The sequence below is a fragment of the Monodon monoceros genome, unplaced genomic scaffold, assembly GCF_005190385.1.
Source record: "Monodon monoceros isolate NGI ecotype Baffin Bay Population unplaced genomic scaffold, NGI_Narwhal_1 Super_Scaffold_18, whole genome shotgun sequence".
NCBI classification, from domain to species: Eukaryota; Metazoa; Chordata; class Mammalia; order Artiodactyla; family Monodontidae; genus Monodon; species Monodon monoceros.
This window is the reverse complement of record NW_021703774.1, coordinates 138412304-138437220: the sequence shown is the minus strand read 5'-3', so window position 1 is coordinate 138437220 and position 24917 is coordinate 138412304. Positions and strand designations below refer to the sequence as shown.

The window sequence follows — 24917 nt, the reverse complement described above, 5'->3', positions numbered from 1 at the left end:
CCAACGGATCACTGAAGAAGACAAAGAGGAAATAAAAAAATATCTAGAGACAAATGAAAATGAAAACATGACGATCTAAAACCTAACAGATGCAGCAAAGGCAGTTCTATGAGAGAAGTCTACAGCAATACAAGCTTACCTCAGGAAACAAGAAAAATCTCAAATAAACACCTAACCTTACAGCTAAAGCAACTAGAGAAATCAGAACAAACAAAACCCAAAGTTAGTATAAGGAAAGAAATCATAAAGATCAGAGCAGAAATAGAGACCAAAAGAAAAAAAAAAAAAGATCAACAGAACTAAAACCTAGTTCTTTGAAAACATAAACAAAATTGATAAAAGTTTAGCCAGACTCATCAAGAAAAAAAGGAACAGGGCACAAATCAATAAAATTAAAAATGAAACAAGACAAATTACAACAGGCAACACAGAAATACAAAGGACCATAAAAGACTACTACAAGCAAATATATGCCAATAAAATGGACAACCTAGAAGAAATGGACAAATTCTTAGAAAGGTACAATCTCCGAAGACTGAACCAGGAAGAAGTAGAAAATATGAACAGACCAAATACAAGCACTGAAATTGAATCTGTGATTGAAAAACTCCCAACAAAGTCCAAGACCAGATAGCTTCATAGGTGAATTCTATCAAAAATTCAAAGAAGAGTTAAGACCTACCCTTCTGAAACTATTCGAAAAAATTGCAGAGGAAGGAACACTTCCAATCTCATTCTATGAGACCACCATCACCCTGATGCCTAAACCAGACGAAGATACCACAAAAAAAGAAAATTACAGGACTTGCCTTGTGGTCCAGTGGGTAAGACTCCGTGCTCCCAATGCAGGGGGCCCAGGTTTGATCCCTGGTCGGGGAACTAGATCCCGCATGCATGCTGCAACTAAGAGTTCGCATGCCGCAACTAAGAAGTCTGCATGCTGCAACTAAGAGTCCACATGCCACAACTAAGAAGCCTGCATGCTGCAATGAAAATCCCACATTCTGCAACTAAGACCTGGAGCAGCCAAAATAATAAATAAATAAATAATAAAAGAAAATTACAGACCAATATCACTGATGAACACAAAAATCCTCAACAAAATACTATTAAACCAAATCCAACAATACATTAAAAGGATCATATACCACGATGAAGTGGGATTTATCCCAGGGATGCAAGGATTTTTCAATATACACAAATCAATCAGTGTGATACACCACATTAACAAACGGAAGACTAAAAACCATATGATCAGCTTAATAGATGCCAAAATAGCTTTTGACAAAATTCAACATCCATTTATGATAAAAACTCTCCAGAAAGTGGGCATAGCAGGGACCTACCTCAACATAATAAAGGCCATATATGACAAATTCACAGGCAACATCACACTCAATGGTGAAAAGCTGAAAGCATTTCCTCTAAGATCAGGAAAAAGACAAGGATGTCCACTCTCACCACTGTTATTCAACACAGTTTTGGAAGTCCTAGCCACAGCAATAAGAAAAGAAAAAGAAATAAAAGGAATTCATACTGGAAAAGAAGTAGTAAAACTGTCACTGTTTGCAGATGACATGATATCATACATATCATACATTTATCATAGAAAAATCCTAAAGACACTACCAGAAAACTACTACAGCTCATCAATGAATTCAGTAAAGGTGCAGGATACAAAATTAATACACAGGAATCCATTGCATTTCTGTACACTAACAAAGAAAGGTTAGAAAGAGAAATTAAGTAAACAATTCCATTTACTATTGCATAAGAAAAAAATAACAGGAATAAACCTACTTAAGGAGGCAAAAAACCTGTAATCCAAAAACTGTAAGTACCTGATGAAAGAAATCAAAGATGACACAAATAAAGGGAAAGATATACCATGTTCTTGGATTGGAAGAATCAATATTGTTAAAATGACTATACTACCCAAGGCAATCTACAGATTCAATGCAATCCCTATCAAATCACCAAAGGCATTTTTTACAGAACTAGAACAAAAATTTTTTTTAATTTATATGGAAATACAAAAGACCCCGAATAGCCAAAGCAATCCTGAGAAAGAAAAACGGAGCTGGAGGAACCAGGCTCCCTGAGTTTAGACTATACAACAAAGCTACAGCAATCAAAACGGTATGGTACTGGCACAAAATCAGAAATATAGATCAATGGAACAGGGTAGAAAGCCCAGAAATAAACCCATACACATACGGTCAGCTAATCTACAACAAAGGAGGCAAGAATACGCAATGGAGAAAAGACAGTCTCTTCAATAAGTGGTGCTGGGAAAACTGGACATCTACAAATAAAAGAATGAAATTAAAACATTCTCAGGACTTCCCTGGTGGTCCAGTGGTAAAGAATCCACCTTCCAAGGCAGGGGGCACAGGTTCGATTCTTGGTCGGGGACTAAGATCCCACATGCCGCAGGGCAACTAAGCTCATGCACCACAACTACTGAGCTCATGTGCCTCAACAAGAGAGCCTGCATGCCGCCAACTACGGAGCCCACGCACTCTGGAGCCCGCACGCCACTAGAGAGAGAAAACCCACACACCACAACTAGAAAAAAGCCCACATGCTGCAACTAGAGAGAAGCCCACACACCACAACTAGAGAGAAGCCCACGTGCTGCAATGAAGACCTGACGCAGACATAAATAAATTAAATAAATTTTTAAAAAAATCAGAACATTCTCTAACACCATACCATAACAAAGATAAACTCAAAATGGATTAAAGAACTAAATATAAGGCCTGAAACCATAAAACTCCTAGGGGAAAACATAGGCAGAACACTGACACAAATTGCAGCAGTATCTCGTTGGATCCGTCTTCTGGAGTAATGGAAATAAAAACAAAAATAAACAAATGGGACCTAATGAAACTTAAAAGCTTTTGCATAGCAAAGGAAACCAGAAACAAAACAAAAAGACAACCTATGGAATAGGAGAAAATATTTGCAAACAATGTGACCAACAAGGGATTAATCTCTAAAATATACAAACAGTTCCTATAGCTCAATATCAAAGAAAAAACATCCCAGTCAGAAAATGAGTAGAAGACATAAATAGACATTTCTCCAAAGAAGACATACAAATGGCCAAAAGGCAAATTTAAAGATGCTCAACATCGCTAATTATTAGAGAAATGCAAATGAAAACTACAATGAGGTATCACTTTACACTGGGCGTATTGGCCAACAACAAAAAGTCTACAAATAAAAAATGCTGGAGAGGGTGTGGAGAAAAAAGAACCCTCCTACACTGTTTGTGGAAATGTAAACTGGTACAGCCATTACAGAGAACAGTATGGAGGTTCCTTAAAAACTAAAAATAGAGCTACCATATGATCATACAATCCCACTACTGAGCACATATCTGGAGAAAAACATAATTTGAAAAGATGAGTGCACCCCAATGTTCACTGCAGCACTATTTAAAATAGCCAAGACATGGAAGCAACCTAAGTGTCTATTGACAGATGAATGGATAAGGAAGATGTGGTGTACATATACAATGGAATATTATTCAGCCATAAAAAAAGAATGGAATAATTCCATTTTCAGTGACACAGATGGACCTAGAGATTATCATACTAAGTGAAGTAAGTTAGACAAAGACAAATACCATATGATATCACTTATATCTGGAATCTAAAAAAATGATACAAATGAACATATTTACAAAACAGAGAAGACTCACAGACATAGAAAATAAACTTATGGTTACCAAAGGTGGGGGTATAAATTAGGAGTTTTAATTAGGATTAAAATATACGTACTACTATATATAAAATAAATAACCAACAAGGACCTACTGTATAGCATAGGGAACTATGTTCAATATCTTGTAATAACCTATAATGGAAGAGAATGTTGAAAAAGAATATATATATTTATATATATATGTATAACTGAATCACATTGCTGTACACCTGAAACTAACACAACATTGTAAATCAACTAGATTTCAATAAAAAATTCTTTTTTAATATTTATTTATTTATTTGGCTGCGCCGGGTCTTAGCTATGGCCCATGGGATCTTCGTTGCCAGTGTGGGATCTCCGTTGCGGCATGCGGGATCTTTAGTTGTGGCATGTGGGATCTTTAGTTGCGGCATGCGAACTCTTAGTTGTGGCATGTGGGATCTAGTTCCCTGACCAGGGATCGAACCCAGGCCCCCTGCATTGGGAGCATGGAGTCTTAGCCACTGGACCACCAGGGAAATCCCTCAATAAAAATTTTTTTAAAAATAAAATATAATAAACACAGAGCAGATGCTGGGTCTTTAAAACAAACATAAAGCACCGTTTTATCTAAAAGAAAATGGGGGGACTTCCCTGGTGGTCCAGTGCTTAAGACTCCATGTTCATAATGCAGGGGACCCAATTCCTGGTCAGGAAACTAGATCCCACATGCCACAACGAAGAGTTCACATGCCACAACTAAAGATCCCACATGTCACAACTAAAAAGATCCCACATGCCACAACTACGAGCCCACGTGCCACAACTAAAGATCCCACATGTCGCAACAAAGACCACGCATGCAGCAATGAAGATCCCATGTGCCGCAACTAAGACCCAGTGCAGCCAAATAAATAAATAAATATTAAAAGAAAATGGGTTAAGAGGACTTCCCTGGTGGTCCAGTAGTTAAGAATCCACCTGCTGATGCAGGGGACGCAGGTTCAATCCCACTAAGATCCCACATGCCATGGGACAACTAAGCTCACATGCCACAACAACTAAGCCCATGCACTCTAGAGCTCATGTGCCACAACTAGAGAGCCCATATGCCACAACTACTGAGCCTGCGCGCTCTGGCACCTGCGTGCCGCAACTAGAGAGCCCGTGTGCCACAACTAGAGAGCCCATGAGTGCAACTGCTGAGTCCACGTGCCACAACTAGAGAGAAGTCCACGTACTGGAACAAAGAGCCCGAACACCACAATGAGAGACTCCGCATGCCACAATGAAGATCCCGCATGCTGAAACTAAGACCCCACAAGCCAAATAAATAAATAAATATTTTTTAAACAGGTAAGAATTTTAGAGTTAAATCTTAAGCATAAATACTTTCATGTTCAATAGTTTTGATTAATTAGTAAAATAATACATAACAAGTAAGGAAAAAATACTACGTTATACTTCAACAAACCAAAAATTGGCAAGTATAAATTGTCATAATCCAAAAGAACTGATCATATGAATAAGTACATTATCTTTACTTATTTAGGAACATAATTTAAAATGTTTATAGAGTTTATTCTACTGTTGCAAAAGCATTTAAAAAATTACTTCAATTTGCAAAGGAACCCTTAAAATTCAGTTTTTAAAAATACTGATGCTAAATAAAGATCAGTGACTTGCAGGCTCAGGTACATTGGCTCTGTTGTAGTAATTAATATTTTTTAAAATAGTATGGACTATATTGCCTCAGTCACGAAAGTAAAAAGATGGAAAAAGATTTATCAGGCAAATTCTACCAGAAGAATGCTAGTGAGACTATTAATACTGACAAAAGGAAATTAAATTAAAATTGAAAAAGGAAATCCTAGAACCAAAAGAATTAAATTAACGAGTAAAATCTAGAATTTTAGTTACAAAAAATGTTCTAAAATCTTCTGAGGTTGGGAGGCGAAGGAGAAAGAAGTGAAAATAATCTAAAGGTCTTATTTTACTTGAATGAGGGCTAACAATCTTTTTTTCAAATACTGGAGCAATAAGTATGGTAAGTACAAGGAAGGGTGTATTAACCATTAATGGAACAGACATTATAACAGAAATTTCCAAATTGATAACTAGCAACAATAAGGAAGAGGAAAAAAGAGAAAATAATAATGTAAAGTAAATAGGATCTGGTAGGGGGAATAAAATCAATACACAGCTCATTATCTTAAAAGACAAAAACTGTCAAATTAGGTAAAAAATTAAAATCGGCAGTGACATTTTTAAGAGATACATTTTAAGCATTAGAAATATCAAGTAATCCAAATAAAAAGAGAGCAGAAGCAGTATTAATATAACACAAGCTGGAATTCAAAATTAAAGGCACTAAGCAGGATAAAGTTGGAAAAAATGTCTGAGGAATGCACACAGAAGGAAATCAAACGTGGCAAAATGGTTAAAATTAGTAAATCTAGGAGAAGGTATATGGATGTTCATTAATTTTTTAAGTAGTAATTTCCTACAAATGTGTGTTTATTCTTAAATTATTCTTTTAATGAAAATTTACTTTCATTACAAAAGAAAAAAAAGTTGCCTAGGAGAAGGCTTCAGGGCATAAGGTAAACTGTGTTTACTCACTTACCTCAGGAAATACTACTGTTTTACCAAATGAAGATAATGCTATTGTCTACCTGGCTTAACTATGCTTATACAAATGCTCCTTTGAAATTTTTAATTTCTGTCTTTATAGGGAAAAAAATTTCTGTTTCTGTATATATTTTTTCAAATGTGATGTGTTCTGCCTATTTTGTTTTGCTCCTAGGATATAAACAGAATAAAATTTATGAAAGAGCAAAAAGAAGAAAACTAAGGACAAAGAGAAACTGAAGTGTAGTCAATAAAATCAGTATAATGGATTTACAGAAGTCTAATATCTTCTGAACAGAAATGTTGACATATCCAGGAAACACATGTACAAACAGGTTGCAACCTTGGCAACAAAGAAAACCTTAACAAAATTTTAAAGACCACATTCACCAGCCAAAATCTAATCAAGCTGAAAGTATATACAAAGGTAACAAAAACCAAACAAACTTAACTACTTTGAAATTAAAAAGCATATTCCTAAACAGATGACCAAGGAAAATTTAAAAATTATCTAAAAAGGAGTGAAAAGGAGAACACTTTGTCCCAATATCTATGGAATCCAGCTAAATCTGTATTTAGAGGAAAATCCGTCCTTTAAATGTTTTCCATATTAAAGATGATAAAAAACAAAGGGACTTAGTACTTTTCTTCAGAAATTTTTTAAAAAGTAAATCAAAACAAACTGGAAAGAAGGAATTAAGATAAAAGTGGAAAAGAATGAAACAGAAAGTCAAAACATAATAGAAAAGATAAATAAATCCAAAAGATGGCTCTTTTAAAAGATCAATAGGCCAGAAAAAATCCAATTAAACAAAGAATGAGAAGAAACAAAAATACATAAGATTTGGAAACAGAAAGGAACCCAACCATAAACCCAGAAGACATTAAAGAATAGTGCAAATCTGTGGCAAATCTGAAAGTCAGAGAAATGGACAAGTTCTTAGCAAAATAGAGAAAATTTGAAAAGATTAATTTCCAAATAAGAGATTCAAGGGGGGATTAGAGATTTACAGTTCATGAGTTCACAGCAGAGTTTTTTTGTTTGTTTTTTTTTTGGTTTTTTTTTTTTTGCTGTATGCAGGCCTCTCACTGTTATGGTCTCTCCCGTTGCACAGCACACGCTCTGGACGTGCAGGCTCAGCAGCCATGGCTCATGGGCCCAGCCGCTCTGCGGCATGTGGGATCTTCCCGGACCGGGGCACGAACCCATGTCCCCTGCATCCGCAGGCGGACTCTCAACCACTGCGCCACCAGGAAAGCCCCCACAGCAGAGTTTTATCTAACCTTTAAGGAAGCCATGAAAACAACTCTATGCGGAATTAACTAACCAGTTACTAAGGATAACATGTCTTCAGACAAGAGGTCAAAACTTTCTCTGCCTTCATAAATGACGTGAAACTATTATGTTATTCATCTTTTCCTTTAATCAAATAAATGTGAAAATTCAGGGATATATTTGAAGTGAGTCATTCCACAGCAGAAGTAGGTACTGAGATGCCTGGTCACGTTGAGATTCAAAAGATTATACTCAGCATCTTTAGAGTACATTATCCAAAACATGTATTCTTATGTACCTTAAAGTCAAATAAAATGAAGATGGCAAAAACATTCATTATCCATTTGTTTAATAATATTTATTGAATACCTATAAATTCTAGGTAAATACAGTCATACAACCAATTTTAAGAGAAATGTAGTTTACCTCTAAAGATAAAAAGGGGAAATTTTCACTTGAGAAAACCATTAAGATGTTTAAGATTTCAAAAGCATTATGTTACTTACAACTGCAAACTCATCTCTGTCAAGCATTCCATCATGGTCAATATCACTCAACTCCCAAACCTTAAAAAGAAAAGAATTAGGAAAGATTAACATTCTTTCATTTCACATGCTAACTGTATACATCCAATACCTAAATGGAGGAAAAAGTTTTGCCTAAACATTATAACATCTATTTCTCTGAGAAATTTCAATTATGCTGACCATTTTATTAAATCACTATTATATGCTATATTAACATTACTGTAAAAAGAAATAATAATTCTTAATACCAAGTATTCTTAAACAGAAATTCCTTTGCAAATTTTTAAAGAAAGTATTTTGTTCCTCTCAAGTAAGAAAACAATTATGTAACACAGTACTTTAAACAACTATAATGCTTTTTCAAAAACAACATCTCAGTTAATTCATGCAACAACTCCATGTGGTACCATAAAACCTGTTTTAGACCTGAGACTGCATGAATTATCTAGGATCATACAACTATTATTAAGTAACAGAATCAGTTTTCAATGTGAAGACTTCCAACCAAGTCCATTATTGTTTTCCCTATAATACAGAATTTCTAATCATCTGAAATAAGTGTCCAATGAACACTGTATTATTAATCATTAGCCAACTAATGTCCAGGGCATACAAAATAAATATAAAATCTAAAAGGCCCTGGTATATTTGGTTTAACTCTAGAGTAGAATCCATAGCTTTAGACCAGCTATAAACTATGTTAAATCCTTGAAATGAAGGTGTTAAAGATATTCAACAAAATTTTACTTGGGACAGGAAGAGAAGGCATACTGGTAAGAGACAGGAGTGAAATAAGCAAGTGCCTGGTCACTGAATGCCTTGGAGTTTAGACTTTTTCCTAAATGCAACGGGAAGCTACCTAAGAGGGTAACTTTTAAGTAAAAAATAACAAGATTATATTTATAGTTTAGAAATCTCACTCAGATCACACAACAGAAAAATAATTAATGAAAAACAATATTAGAAAACAGCTTTTAAATTAATATTTATTGAGTACCTAAACTATACAACACTGATCCAGTAGTACTGGTGTTGTGGTGGCAAGTCATTATCATCAGGATCATGGCAGCTAGCGTTCAAAGAGTATGTACCAAGCACTGTGCTAGGTACTTTATATACATTATCACATTTAATTTGTATAACCCTACAAACTGGGAACCAGGCTAATTTTAAAGATTAGAAAACTGAGACATGGTTTTCTAATGATTTGCCCAAGGTCATACAGTTAAGAAATGGTGTAACCAGGATTTGACCCCATGTAGTCTGACTAAGCAAGGAATTCAAGAAAGGACTAGAGGTTTAATGAGAGTAGATAAGGTTTGAAATATAAAGAAGGGTATTGAGAAATCATGATGGAAACAGCACAAGAGTGGCTGCAGTATGGAAAACCCAGCTGAAGATCATGAAATTATGATGATACCAATCTTACTAGACTTTCTCAGTAGTCTGAATGCAACCAGAGAGAAGGCAGATAATTAGCTTCATGCAAGGTTGGATTTTCACCAGGCAGAAGAAAAGTTAGAAAACACAGCAAAGGAAGCTAAGGATACTGACATGAAACAGTGGACCAAAAAAATCCAGGACGGATGAGGAAAAAGTAAATTCAAAAGATGGGGAAAATAAAAGAGTCTGATTTAAAGGTCTTGATGAGGTCGGGCTTCCTGGTGGCACAGTGGTTAAGAATCTGCCTGCCAATGCAGGGGACACGGGTTCCAGCCCTGGTCCTGGAAGATCCCACATGCCACAGAGCAACTAAGCCTGTGCGCCACAACTACTGAGCCTGCGCTCTAGAGCCCTTGAGCCATAACTACTGAGCCCATGTGCTGCAACTACTGAAGCCCGCATGCCTAGAGCCCGTGCTCCACAACAAGAGAAGCTACCGCAATGAGAAGCCTGTGCACTGCAACGAAGAGTAGACCCCATTCATCACAACTAGAGAAAGCTCGCAAGCAGCAGCGAAGACCCAACGCACCCGAAAATAAATAAATAAATATATTTTTTAATTAATAAAAATAAAGAAATAAAGGTCTTGATGAGGTCAAAGAATTAGTCTTGCAAGTATCTAGGAAAGAAATCTAGAAAGACAAGAAGTTCTCTTCAGAGAGTAGAATTTATGATTTCAGAGATGAAACTATTGCTTTAACCAGGCTGTATGATACAGCCACAGAGTAAATGGCAGATGCAGAATACTGATGGTCTCTGGAAATTAAATCAAGGAATTCGGAGGTCAGAGCATACAGCTCAAAGAAAAAAGGACCTACATAAAAGGATTATATATAGCTAATTTCAAACACTCATATGTTAGAGGGAATAACCAAAGAAAGAAAGAAATTGGCAATAATTTTATATATTAAGTTAAAACACAAAAAATTCTATAATACAACTTCAAAGTAAGATCTATGTGTTTTTAAGTGTTCCTGGTAGATACAAAATTAAAATACATAAAAGTTACATTTAGAATTTAATATCTTACTCTTCCAAGAATATCCACAGGTAACTTAGAGTTGAGCAACACTGGTTTCACTTTGTCACCAGACAGAAATCCGTTCACTGGGCTTAAACTATCAAAAATTGCATCATATTTGGCCTTATCTTCAGACTATAATACAAAGAAGATCAAAGTTAAATAATGGTGAAAGGAATTTAACTGCATTTTAAAAAATTGAGTCCTCAAAGAATAGACAACATTTTTAAAATTATCATTTAAAAAACATTTTTCACTTTCATCAAAATATATTATAGTAAATAATAATTTAAAAGTTACTCCACTCAAAAGTCTAGAATCCCCTCCATCCCTTTTGTAGCTGGAATACTATCTTTGCCTTTCTACTGTTAGGTTAAAATCAAAAGACTTTAGTGATCAGAGGGCTTTGAGAAGAGCATCTAGTCCAACCCTCTCGCTCAAACAGATCCAAAGCAAAACAGTAACTTTTATAAGAACACACAGCTAGTTAGTGACATTCTATGACTTTCTAAACATGGTATTTAGTTGCATTTCAAACTCAAACAAATTAAAAAAAAAAAAAAAAAGGAAATCATTGCCACAGAAATAGACATCAAGTTTCCCCCATTTTTCCCAAAGCAAGATTTCCTTCTATCAATAACAAGGTATTTTCTAAAATCCCAGAAAGTTATTTGTATAACATAAAAAACTATTGTTCATGATTTTCCAAGTCAAGGCCAGATCCTTACACTTTTTAAAGTTAATAGCATACAAGCAGACACAGCCATACAAACCAAAATGGTTTTCTGACAAAACTGTACACATCTATTACAGGTTATTTGATCTGCTATATTCTATTTTAAAATTATGATTTTTAAAATTTGATAAGATAGCTATAACCATCTTGGTGCCTCCAAATAACTGTAATGCAAAATACCCATTTTAGACAAAGATTTCATAAAAAAGTGTTTTAGAGCCATAAAGAGAATTAATTAAGTAGAACTTTTCAAACAAGAAATAGTACCAGTGGGGTAAACTACCTATTCATCAAATATTTTAGTTAATACAAGATTATGAGATCATCATTTTTAGTTTACACTATAACAGAAATGAGATTAAGCCAATACTAACTGTCATAAAATGACTGACAGAGCTGCAACATCCCTCAAGCAATTTCTAGTACCAGTATTTCCTCCACAGTAAAAAATGAAAGTCTAATGCAGACTGCAATATATTTTGGAAGTAGGGGGAAAGGACTATGTAGGTAGGAAGTAAAGTGAAGTAAAAGAGAGAACAGTTACAAAGTTTACTTACTTTTACAGCCCATGGGAGCTCAGCTGCAGAAGTTCTGCTGATTAGCAAAGGACTACTGGTATCATGCTAAAAAGGAAAATATAGCACATGAAGGGCTGAAATCCTCACATCAATAAACAATGAGGAGAAAATAATCTTTGGATTTAAAAATACTCAGACAAAATGTTGGATCTCAATGCACAAAGGACACTATTTTACATTAACTCTATTAGACCTTCATCTGAGTACAAATGAAACAAAAACTGAGGAAGCTGAGTTAGTGGAGCTAACTAAATGACTAAATGACTGTGGAGCACTAACTAAAACATGTAAGTCTTACAGAAGAAATCCTATTACAACTGAAATCAAGATAAAGATATCTGAATGTAACAAAAATATTTATGGCCCTGTTAACTGATCACTTTTTCCCTACACTATTTAAGGAAAGCTGACTGGAACAAGAACTCAATTTAAGATTTCTAAGTTAGAAGTACATGAACCTATCAACACCATGTCCAAGTTATTATGTTTATTTGCTTGTAGAGACAGATGAATATGTTTGAAAATTTTTTATAATAGTATAGTTAGGCAACAAATCCCTAAATTAACCCTCTGACTCCACAACTAAACTTCAAAGTACAGAAATTCTCAAAACTGAAGTTAAATTCATAATACTCAGACAAAATACTAAAATACTGAATTTAAAAACAAGCAAGAGGAGCCGTGAAACTTCTGAAAAAAAGCAGTAGGGTGGGAAGGACTAGCCCTATCAGATATAAATTACCAAATATGATAATTGAAACAACGTGAGATCAGCATATGGATAAACAGATCAATGGGTATGAACAGAAAAAATGCAGAAAAAAACCAAAATACATATGAGAATTCAGCACATGATTGAGGCGGCATTTCAAATCGGTATGGAAAAGATTGATTATTCAATAAGCTGTATTAAGTCTAAAAGGTAGCCATCTTGAAGAAACATAAATTTGAATCCATACGCATACCTTACATCAGGACTAATGTAAATGTGAACAAAGAAACCATTAAAAAACTTAAATCCTAATAATTCATTTACATTAAAAACAATGACTTCTTTACGGAAAAAAAAATCACCACAAAGACCACAAAGTCAAAAGACAAATGGCAAACTGGGAGAAAATATTTGCAACTCATATAGACAAAGAACTGTTTCCCTAATATATAAAAAGCCTCTAGAATTCAATAAGAAAAGACGAACAACCAAAGAAAAATGGACAAAGGTTACAAACAGACATTTCACATAAAGGCAATGTAAATGACTCATAAGTATGAGAAAAACTACTCAACTTCACTCCATAAAACCAAAAGGACGAATTAAAACTACACTTATATTCCATTTGTCACCTATCAAATTGACAAGGACCAAAAGTTTGACAACAGTATGTTAGCAGAAGTACACTCAACCAATTGTTTGGTGGGACTGTGAACTAATACAACCACTATGGAAGACAAGTAGATATTATATGTGAAAATTACAATGCACAAACTTTTGAAACAGCAATTCCACTTCTGAGAAGTTACACATATATTTCTGCACATGCAAAGTGACACAGATTCAAGGTTATTATTCATTGCAGCATGTTTTAAATAATAAAAGACTGGAAGCAAGCTAAAAGCCTACCAATAGGAAGTTAAATAAATTAAGGTAAAAAGAAGCACGGAAATACTATCCAGCTGTAAAAAAGAATGAGGAAGCTTTTATGTAAAGATCTCCGAAACATGTCAAGTTATTTAAAAAGGCATAGAATCGTGTGTATAGTATGCTACAATTAATGTAAACTGAGGATATAGGTATTATATGTCTTTATATACACATAAAATAACTGGAAGATACACAAGAAACTAATAACAGCAGTGGCCATAAGAAAGAAAATCGGGTAGCTGAGTGATAGGGGTTGAGGGAAAAATTTTTTAATATAGTAAATTTTAATTTTCAAATCATGTGGTATCATTTTTAAAAATACAATTTAAATTTAAAAGCATTTCTTACAAATCTTGGCGGAGGAACAGCCAGGTTCAAACTACTCAGTGAAACCTCCAATCCATTCTGGGCACATGCCACAAGACGCAAAGCAACAAAGAATTCCTGAGAAAGAAAAGTATGAATGTTAAGAGCATTATCTATCTATCCATTCATCCATCCATCCATCTATCTACACACATACCTTTAATCTGAAAATATAAAACAATTCACAACTACTCCAAGATTTTTATGTTGCAGCGAATATAACAGCACATTTGCTTGAAAAACTTGCTCTAGGGCTTCCCTGGTGGCGCAGTGGTTGAGAGTTCGCCTGCCGATGCAGGGGACACGGGTTCGTGCCCCGGTCCGGGAAGATCTCACATGCCGCGGAGCGGCTAGGCCCGTGAGCCATGGCCGCTGAGCCTGCGTGTCCGGAGCCTGTGCTCCGCAACAGGAGAGGCCACAAAAGTGAGAGGCCCGCGTACAGCAAAAAAAAAAAAAAAAAATTGCTCTAAAATCAAGAAGAGATCTATGTACAAAGATATTCCTAATATTATAAATAGCAAAAAATATCAATATAAATGGGAAAATAATTAAATAAACTGATATACTGATAAATATATATATTTGGAAATATACCAAAATTAATAATCATGTTTCAAAGAATATTTAAAGACGTTAAATGATTTTTATAATTTAAGTGAGAAAAAGAATCTTGAAAAAACGTCTAGAAGAAAATAGCACCTAGAAGAAAATAAATAAAACGTTATCAAAAGGCATCTCTGGGTTTAAGATTATACATTTTAACACTAGACCAATCATTCAAGTAACTCAGTCACTGTTATTCCAGAAAAGCTACAAAGAATAACTATGCAACATCTAAAACAATTATATAACTGCTTGACTTCAAAATATTTGTAAATCTCTCCCAAAGGTCCTTGGGTTTTTGGCATTTGAAGCCTCGGTCCAAAATTTAATTAGTGGAATGACACTGAAGCAACTTGGTTTCAGCTGTTCTGAGTTAAAATCAGGTCTGAGAATAAGCATAACAAAACCCTTTACTCCAGTTATGATTACTTGCAACTTGTCAATACTCCAGTACAGTTGCTGATGCAATCAACCCTTTACTGCTTTTCTCACATCTGTTCTCACCTACAACCTTCTCACTCAATACTTAACCTATTCCTAGAAACTTACACGTTGTCTGTTTATACAATACCTTGCCTTCACTAATAAATTTCTTGAAAAAATGCTATATCAAGATCACCCCTTCTCTTTTCATTCACCACACAAGCTTCTATGCAATCTGATTTTAACTCCTACCATTAGCTAGAGAAACAACTGCCTATGTCACAAATAAACTCCTAGCTACCAAATACAGGACTCTAAAATAAATTTTTTTAAAAAAAGCTTCATCCTACTTGTTCTTTTACTTTTTAATTTTTTTTTAATTTTTTTTAAAAATTTATTTATTTTTGGCTGCACTGGGTCTTCATTGCTATGCGCGGGCTTTCTCTAGTTGCGGTGGCAGGGGCTACTCTTCATTGCGGTGCACGGGCTTCTCATTGTAGTGTCTTCTCTTGCTGCAGAGCACGGGCTATAGGCGCACAGGCTTCAGTAGTTGTGGCGCGTGGGCTCAGTAGTTGTGTCACATGGGCTCAGTAGTTTTGGCTCCCAGGCTCTAGAGTGCAGGCTCCGTAGTTGTGGCACACGGGCTTAGTTGCTCCACAGCATGTGGGCTCTTCCTGGACCAGGGCTCGAACCCATGTTCCCTGCATTGGCAGGCAGATTCTTAACCACTGCGCCACCAGGGAAACACCCCCTACTTGTTCTTTTGGCAGCCTGGACTGTATGATCCTCCCTGATGCTCTCCTCTACCAGCATAGTTTCATAAAGCTCTCCTAGTTCTCCTCTGACCTTTCAAGTATCTTTTGCTGAAATCAATCTCTCCTACCATCCTTTAAATGCTGAACTCTAAATAACCCTTTTTCTCTTCTCATTCTAACGAGAGTCAATTACTCTTAGGTAATCAGGTCCACTCCCACAGTATGGATGGGCTCTGAAGTGAAATAGTATTGCACTGAATTCTAGTTCTGCTACTGGTTGTGAGGCCTTGGGCAAGTTTAAAAAAACTCTTTAAAAGGGGGGCTAATATCTACCTTGCAATGTATTATAAGGAACAAAATTAAAACCACACTATAGGAAGAAAGCACTATCATTTTTGGCACATAGAAACTCAGTAAGTATTGGTTTATTTTCTTAATTTCATATGTTAATTAAAAAATCTATTCCTCCAATACAAACATCAAAGTTTATAACTGCAAATCCATAAATCCAGCCACCTGGATATAACAAAGAACTCAAACTAAACATCCAAAGTCTAGGAACAGCAGTGAAGAATTTATTTTACTGTAAGTTCATGAAGATAAGGACCACATCCTGTCACGTTCACCTCTGTATTGCCAAAACCTGGCTAAAAACAGGTACTCAACAAATATTTGCTGACTGAGTACAGAGCACCCTGGATGCCCATGCGAATTTAGTTTTCCAATGTCTCCAATGTACCAAATTGGCCCTTCTGCCCAGGGGTCCAATGGGGACCACAATCTAACCTTGGAATCTTAAATAAGAGACTGGGTATTCTGACCCCCTCATCTAATTTTTCCCATCCCTTTTCTGAGTTAGCTTCAGCTATCCCCATAGGGAAAATTAGCTTTGAGTAGTAGTGCTCAGCCAATGTATTAGCATGTAGCAAGCTTTGAATTTAATCCTATAGAACTCTGAAATCCATCCCCAACAAGCAGAACTTTAAAGTTCTCTGATGGTGTCCAATGCCCACAACCACTTTCACATATTTCTGGTCTAAGGTTTACTTCAGGCTTGTAAACCATTTTTTGGTTTATATGTCAGAGATAAGACCTAGACCAGAATACACTGTACTCAGGTTTGATTAGCCAAGAGCTTCCCTTCAAATACACAATACCATCTTAACACATGAATAATAAAATCCACTTTTGGACTTCCCTGGTAGCGCAGTGGTTAAGAATCTGCCTGCCAATGCAATGCAAGGGACACGGGTTCGAGCCCTGGTCCAGGAAGACCCATATGCCACGGAGCAACTGAGCCCGTGCACCACAACTACCGAGCCTGCACTCTAGAGCCCGCGAGCCACAACTACTGAGCCTGCGTGCCACAACTACTGAAGACTGTGTGCCTAGAGCCTGTGCTCCACAAGAGAAGCCAATGCAATGAGACGCCTGTGCACCGCAATGAAGAGTAGCCCCTGCTTGCCACAACTAGAGAAAGTCCGCACACAGCAACGAAGACCTAACACAGCCAAAAATAAATAAATAAATTTAAAGAAAAGTAATAAAATAAAATCCACTTTTATTTATAACCCTGTACACATAAGAAACTTAATTAATAAGATACAAAGAGCAAAGTCTCCCTGAATAACTAAGAAAAATAAATCCCATGTTATTGTTTGAATGTGTCCCCCCAAATTCATATATTGAAATTCAAAATCCCAAAAATAATAGTAGAGCCATTAGGAGGTAGAGCCTCTGGAAAGTGCATAAACCATCAGGATGGAGCCCTCATGAATGGGATAAGTGCCTTACAAAAAAGCATTCAGAGAAATCGCTAGCACATTCTGCCATGTAAGAATAAAGAAGAAGTCTGCAACCTAGAAGAAAGCTCTCACTAGAACCATGCTGGCACCCTATCTCAGACTTCCAGCCTCCAGAACTGTGAGCAATAAATTTATGCTGTTTACAAGCCAAACAGTTTGTGATATTTCATAACAGCAGCCCAAACAGACTACAACACTCCAGGAGAACTAAATGTCACCAAACTAACACTAATCTTTGGGAATTAGGTATTTTAATGCCTATTGATTGGAAATATTTTCACTGTTCTAACACTTGCCCTTGCAAAACCCTCATTTTGGTAAAAACCAATTTTTAGTTTAAAAATACAAAAAATTGCTGGCTATTTTTTATTCTGAATTACTCAAAAATTTTTCATGTCAATCTCTGAATCTTACTTGTTTGTTCAGGATACCTTTGCCATCTGTGTCAGCTAAATCCCAGATCTGAAATTAAGAAAAAAAAAAAGTATCAATCTATATTTTAACAAAAATCACCTTAAAGATAAATTAAATCCCTGCAATTTACAACCTCATGCTCTTTGGTAGTCAGATTTAAGAATCGCAGAATTAAAAGTGGAAAGAAACCTTAAAGATCACTTAGTGCAACCCTACACAAAGATACTAAGGTCCAGTGAGGTTAAGTGACTTACTCAAGAACATCCAAGGCATCAGGGAAAGAACTGAAGACCATATTCTAACTTCCAGTCCAATGACTTTTTTATTAACCCAGGTTCTAACTCCAAGTCCAATACTCTTTCTACTAGAACATGCTACCTTGATTTTAGATCCTTATTAAGATGATATTCTTTCTGGGTAAGCTGAAATAGATAATGTTTATTTTTGAATAATTAAATTATTAATAATGATTATTGTTCAGGGTTTGAATACATATCAATATCATATATAAGGATTTGTAAGGAGATCAAGCCAAGAGAGGGACTTTTCCACCTCTTTGTGCTCCTTCCTAAGCCTCTCATTCCCTACTCTATTTACCACATATTAAACACAGAGACAGTTCTAATAAAGGAAGTAGGGAAAGAGCCAATTCTGAGTGGGTGGCAAGGTTCCCAGTCTGCATTGTTTCTCCCCACATCACTCAAATGTACTATTACTTCATCATTTCATCCTACTAAAAAGTAATTTGTTTTCTAAAAATCTGAAAAACACCTTACTTTTCAAGAGGGTAAATCACAACACCAGAAATTCCCTCCACTGCATTACTGTAACTGCCTCCATGATAGTTCTAACTTCTAAGTTTTGTAATGGTTATCTTTCTGAATTTGCACCCAATTTATCTACACTAATAAATATTCATTATATCTAGTTACAATGAACAAATACTACCTTTCCAAGTATCAGGTCTGGAAGTCCTGATTTTTTCAGGAATACAGCAGCATCAGAAGCCAATACCCTTCCAGTATTGCCTGTATCAACCTGAAAAGATACAAACCATAAGCTGACAACAAACATAAAGACAAAATTATGATTATTTACCTGCCTTTCTCCCTGTAATTTGGGAACTGACTTTTTCAAAAAGGGAACAGGAATCCTTTGACTAACAAAGGCCATGGAATATTGGAGACCCATATGAGAAGAGTACCATCTAGACAGCACTGTCAATCTACAAAGTGTTTTTTTATCATGCCCATTACACACATGATAAAACTGAAGTTCAGGGAATTCCCTGGCAGTCCAGTGGCTAGGACTCAGTACTTTCACTGCCGGGGCCCGGGTTCAATCCCTGGTCAGGGAACATAGATTCCACAAGCTACAGAGTGCAGCCAAATTAAAAAACAAAAACAAACAAGAACACACACACAAAAAAACCCTGAAGCTCAGAGGAAGTAGAACAGATTAGTGGAGTCATAACATTAATACATGTCTTCTGATTCCAAGTCTTCTATAGCTGCCATTTAAATTCCAATAAACTTAAATGGCAAAAGAGGAAAAGGGCAATAGTTCCTGGAGAGGTCTTCTGATAAATGGGAATAGCTGCACAGTTATCTGTTTTTTTTCAAATATCTTTAAATAATTAACTTCTGCTTTTATACTTACTCTTAAGAAACTGCAACACTTTTTTTAAAAATCAAAGCAATATCAGTTTTAAAACCAGCAGTGACTGCATTATAAACTTAAAGAAATTTAAAAACTGCTAAGTTCCTAAAGCACATTAAGGGAAACACATCATTTTAACTGATGGGGACTTTCCTTTAAGACAGAATGAGGTCACCAAGAACAAAAAAAACAGTTCAAAAAAAATAACGACTCTCACTTCCGCAGAGATTTCCTAAAGTTCTATTTGTAAAAATGAAAAGTAAATTTTTAAAAGTCATGGGAATAGTAACAAGATACGAGGATATTTGTGAGCTAGCTGTTTTTCCACTTTAGTTAAAAGGTTGTTTGCTAAAACATATACAAAGCATTCCAGACAGACCAATCCCAGCAAAGAAGCAAAAGAGAAATACTTTCTTTCAAGTGCTAGAACATGGGATAAATCAGGCACTCAGCAAAAAGGAAAGAACTGCTCAATCCAAATTTGGGGTAACAAGGAGGTACAGAAAGGGTTGGGAACTCTGCCTCTAGAATTCTCCACAACTCCTTTTCTTTGCCTACCCCTTGACCAGGGTGGGATAAAAAAGGAACAACTACCCCCCCATAGCCTAGAAACAGAGGCACTGAGGAGCAAGGGAAACCCAGATTAAGCTCTTATGACATATTTATGTAGTGTAATCCAATAAATAATTTTACTGTCTTCCATTCTTTTGGTTATTATAATAATTAAACACAGCCATTTAGTCTTTGTCATCTACAGGCAGTTTCTGTTGTACTCTGATGCCTGCCTAAAGGCTCTGCCATAAGCTAAAGGCCACAATCTGTGTTGTTAACAAAGAAAGACAGTCTCAGAGCCTCATGGAAAGTACGATACCACATACTCTGAACTATTAACACTTCAAAATGTAGACTTTTGGATAAAGACTTCCGGGCTGACATCACTTAGACAACTTTCAGACTGTACTGGTAGACCAAGTCAAAATTCCAGGACTGCATTCTGGAAGTAGATATATCTCTTGAAAGCAGACTCCTGACCCAAGAGGCAGGAAAACAAGAATTAAGTACACAGGGCTGAATGAAGTGTTAAGGAAAATTCAATTATGATTATTTACGTGGAATATTGTTGGTATTTTTACTATTCTATTTTCTAATGGATATGTGGAAAAGCCCTTTCTTACTCTATATCCATCCCTCAATTTAGTAGGCTCTGCTTTTGTAAACTGAATGAAATAGTTTTCAATGGTATTTGATTCTCACTGACCCTTCAGAAATCAAAAACAAATCCTTTAACTGAATGTCCTTACTTTGTATGGCCATATAGTTATCAAATAAGTTAAATAACAATTTATTCTCCTTTTTATCAGGTTATAGTTGAGTAAACCAATTGTACAAAAACAAGGCCATATTTGAGAATGATTCTCTTTTATTCAGATAGAACAAGCCGCTATTAAGGATCAGGGATTGCCTTTATGTACAACCAATGTCTACAAAGGCCCCACAAGAAGACTGGCCTGCAATATGGTTTGTAAGATCCCAGTCACTCAAGCAGTAAAGCAAGGTCCCTTAGCAGGCTAGAAAACTTAGCAGACATGGGAAACCTCAAGATGAGGTAAATGCACTCAAATTTATACTGCATGTGAAATATGAAGAAGAGAATTTCTAAAGTTTGGATCCTAGCCTTAAAACAGAAGAATAAATAACAGAGGCTTTAAAAAGTACAATCTGAGATTCTTTAGAAATTTCAAGCAGAAATTAATCAGCTGGCCTTAGAAGTTGTTAAATAGTAAGTGTATGGCTTTAGATTTGCAAGTCACACAAGGAGACCTATAGTGGTTCATTCACACTTGCTGCAATATGTAGATTACCCAGTTTATTTGTATAAGGAGACCAGCCTTTTCTGTAATTATGATCACAAGGTGAAGAGATTATCAAGAAAAATGATCTGATATTTGGAAATGGGCAAATAAGACTGTCTACACTTTCAGGAGATTAGATAATCTGATCTATGGTTTGCACCTTTGACTTTCTATCAATTCGGCTACTTTACACTCTGTAGGGGTAGAGGTTAAATTATATAAACCTGATAGCAATGCAAATGATTCCTATCCATACCAATGAAATTAATTTTCTCTGATAGAGAATATAAATCTCTGTAACTCATATTCCCATTTTTACATCTCACTGGTTCTCCCAATAATTAATGAGTTGAAAAAAATCTTTGACACACGTTCATTTTATATATTTGTATCAGAGTCATGGTTTTAACTTCATGAAAATTAAACTTTAATAAGTCTTAAAAACAACATAAAAGTCATTTCTATTTAGCTTATAAATTAATTTGGATGTTTATATCTGGATGAATATATCTAATGCCACATGGATTTTTAAGATAGATATTTAAGACAATTAAGTGTTTGGGCTTAATTATCTTTCCTTCATTTTTCTGGGAGCTTGTTAAAAGCATTAATCAAAGCAGGAGATTAAAGCACAAGAAAATGAAAACAAGAAATGTCAAATTTATTCAGCTGGATGGTAATCTGCATATATACAATCAGGAGTTGAAAGTATATTTTATGTTCAATCTAAGAAGACAAAGAAACAAACATCTTACCTGTCTATAGTATTTTTCATATAGAGGATTCCCACTTGATAACTAAAATAAATAAATAATTAGAAATTAAATGCTATTCAATGACTTCTATTAATATATTTGCATTCATTCAACAGATATATGAAATAAAGATAAATATGATTAAAATATCCTTGATTTCAAAAAGTTTGGCATTGTTTCTTTCTGGGGGCAGGAAGGGAAATTGAATAAAGGCAGCCAACATGGATTACCAATAATCAGGCAGACAAGAAATAAAACAAGAATTTTAAAATTATTTTTGACATCAGAACTCTTTTCCTCATGTAAAATTTTACTCAGAAACCCAACATATAACAAATTAGGGGTGAAATGATTTGGCTAAAGACGAACTGAAAAGCCCAAAGCCTTAAGCATTCATCCTCTACCCAAGTGCCCAAGGTACCTATGAATACAATTCAAAAACCACTTGAGTAAAATAATCAAATGAATACACAAACTAATGAACAAAAAGATGATATCGGTATCAGTTCTGAAATGCTTGCAGGAAGGGAGTGCTATTCAATTCATACCACAGTTCAAAGGGTTCCTTGGTCAGCTGATGAACAGATATATTATCTCATCTGAAAGGCAGCTTAGGAGTATCGATGTTTGAAGGCTCAGGTTCGCCTGTACATGAATGTGAAGAGTGTTCTGGAACCAGGAAGGAAGTCCAGGAAGGCTTCATAGGGTTGACATCAGTACAGAAATTTGAGGTGTAAGGGAGAAGGGGAGAGGGTGATTCTATACACAGGTAACAGCATGCAAAAATGCATGCAATCAACAGAAATCTCAGCTCTGTTTGAAGAGAATAGTAAGGAGTTCTGAATGGTGATAAGGATTACAGATAAGATTATAAAGTGTTATAGAAGACAACTTGTTCAACTGCCATGCTAAAAGTAAAGAAAACAAGGATGGAAAAGGGGACAGATTCAAGAGCCATTAACTACCCAGTTGTTTGGTCAAACACCAGTCTACATGTTACTATAAAGGTATTTTTTTAAGATGTGGTTAACATTTAAAGCCATAAACTTTGAGTAAAGCAGATTATCCTCTATAATGTGGGTAGGCCTCATCCAGCCAGTTGAAAGCCCTAAGAGAGAAATGACTGAGACCCCCCAAAGAAAGAAGGAACTCTGCCTCCAGAACGCCTTCAGACTCAGCTGCAACATCAACTCTTCCCTAGGTCTCCAGCCTGCCCTGCGGATTTAGGACTTGCCAGCCTCCACAATCACATGAGCCAATTCCTTAAAAGTAATAAATCAGTGTGTGTGTGTGTGTCTGTCCTGCTGGTTCTGTTTTTCTGGAGAACCCTAATACACCTAGTCTTAGAGAGGTCCAAGCTTTTAAATGGCGGAGACTGGACTTAAATGCAGGACTGTCTCACTCTAAGCTCCATCCTCTTTCACATTACCATGCTGTTTCCCATATGCCCTGGTTTGCTCAGGACAGTACAATCTGTTGTCTCAGCATCCCATCCAGTTTACCACTTGTCTCAGATTTCTCACTTTCTTAAATGAACTATTTTTTATTAATCACTATACTAAAATAAACCAGGATGAATTCAGTACACCTCTACTATGTACATCTAACTTCTGGCCAAGCTAGTAGTGTCTAAGTGCTCTAACCACTGAACAAGTGATGAAATTGTAAAGAGGACTAACGATAATTCCACTTTTTTCCTGACTCTTTACAGATAAAACATAACTAAAACCTTTTCAAGGACACCATGCAAAAGACTCAGTGAAAAGTATCCTCAGACACAAGCAACCATGGACAGGTAACTCCTTACATCCGTTCAAGACTGTGCAAGAAATATTTTACACTGGTGCTTCTGCTGGCTCCTGGTGCTACTGACTGATGTGCCAGTCAGTACAGTGACATGTGCAATGACCTGCAAGATCCATCAGGCCACTAGCCGGCCAAGTAAGTGAGAAATTACAGGTTAGGCACAAATGAAGTATGTGTGAGGAGTCAACAGTCTAAAAACTCGAGGTGGTTTTGTCATTTATTTCATGGTATAATTCTACAACTGTTTATTTATTTTGTTTGACAATCTTTTTTTCTTTTTTTAATCCAGTAAACCCTTTCAGGAGCAATGAGCTAAAGGGAAGAAATTATATGTTTAATACAAAATTAAGTACTAAATTTTCATTTCTCTAGAAAATGGATAGACAGACAATTTGCATAAAAATTTTAAGGCTACTTCTATTTATCATAGAGCTATAGTGGCATCACTGTTAATGAGTTAGCTGCAAATGCCAAAATTTACAAATGTTTTCACATATCCCTGGTTTAAATTTTAAGTATAAAAATGATATTGAAAACAAAAAAAATACTTAAACATGGCAATATGTGTTCCCTACTTGCAACCTGTCATCAGATTTTAAAGGCTGGAATCTTTGAAAGACTGACTTTATAGATCCAACCTAAGTGTCTCAGTATTGAATCTTTTTGAAAACAAGTCCTCTAATGACTGGTTGCATATTGTTCAAAATCAGTGTGAAATTTTTAATCAAAGATTAAAGTTAATGAATAAAAATCCAAAACAAAAACCTTCAGCTATTGAAGCTTTTAGAAAATATCAATTATTAGAAAGAAAGTTTGCCAAGACATTGAAACATATCCCTCAAAAGCAAGGGAAGTACTAAACAAATTAAATGATGAGAGTTCAAACAGAATATAAGATTTAATTTTGAAATTCTATCATTATACTTTGTAA

At 35.6% G+C, this 24917-nt stretch overlaps 1 protein-coding gene across 3 annotated transcripts in view; it reads right to left on the bottom strand.

The window, feature by feature from the left end:
* The window catches only part of EPS15 (epidermal growth factor receptor pathway substrate 15), a 161142-nt gene that overhangs the window by 104577 nt on the left and 31648 nt on the right, over window positions 1-24917 (bottom strand). For 2 of the 3 annotated variants that reach the window (XM_029227722.1, XM_029227724.1), the window contains 7 exons: window positions 22181-22222; window positions 18862-18951; window positions 17914-17961; window positions 13896-13991; window positions 11885-11950; window positions 10601-10726; window positions 8107-8166 (listed from right to left, as the gene is read on the bottom strand). In XM_029227722.1, coding sequence (XP_029083555.1) covers window positions 8107-8166; window positions 10601-10726; window positions 11885-11950; window positions 13896-13991; window positions 17914-17961; window positions 18862-18951; window positions 22181-22222 — 528 coding nt within the window. Of the gene's footprint in view, window positions 1-8106; window positions 8167-10600; window positions 10727-11884; window positions 11951-13895; window positions 13992-17913; window positions 17962-18861; window positions 18952-22180; window positions 22225-24917 lie in introns of those variants that run through there. The other variant, XM_029227723.1, reaches the window with a different exon arrangement.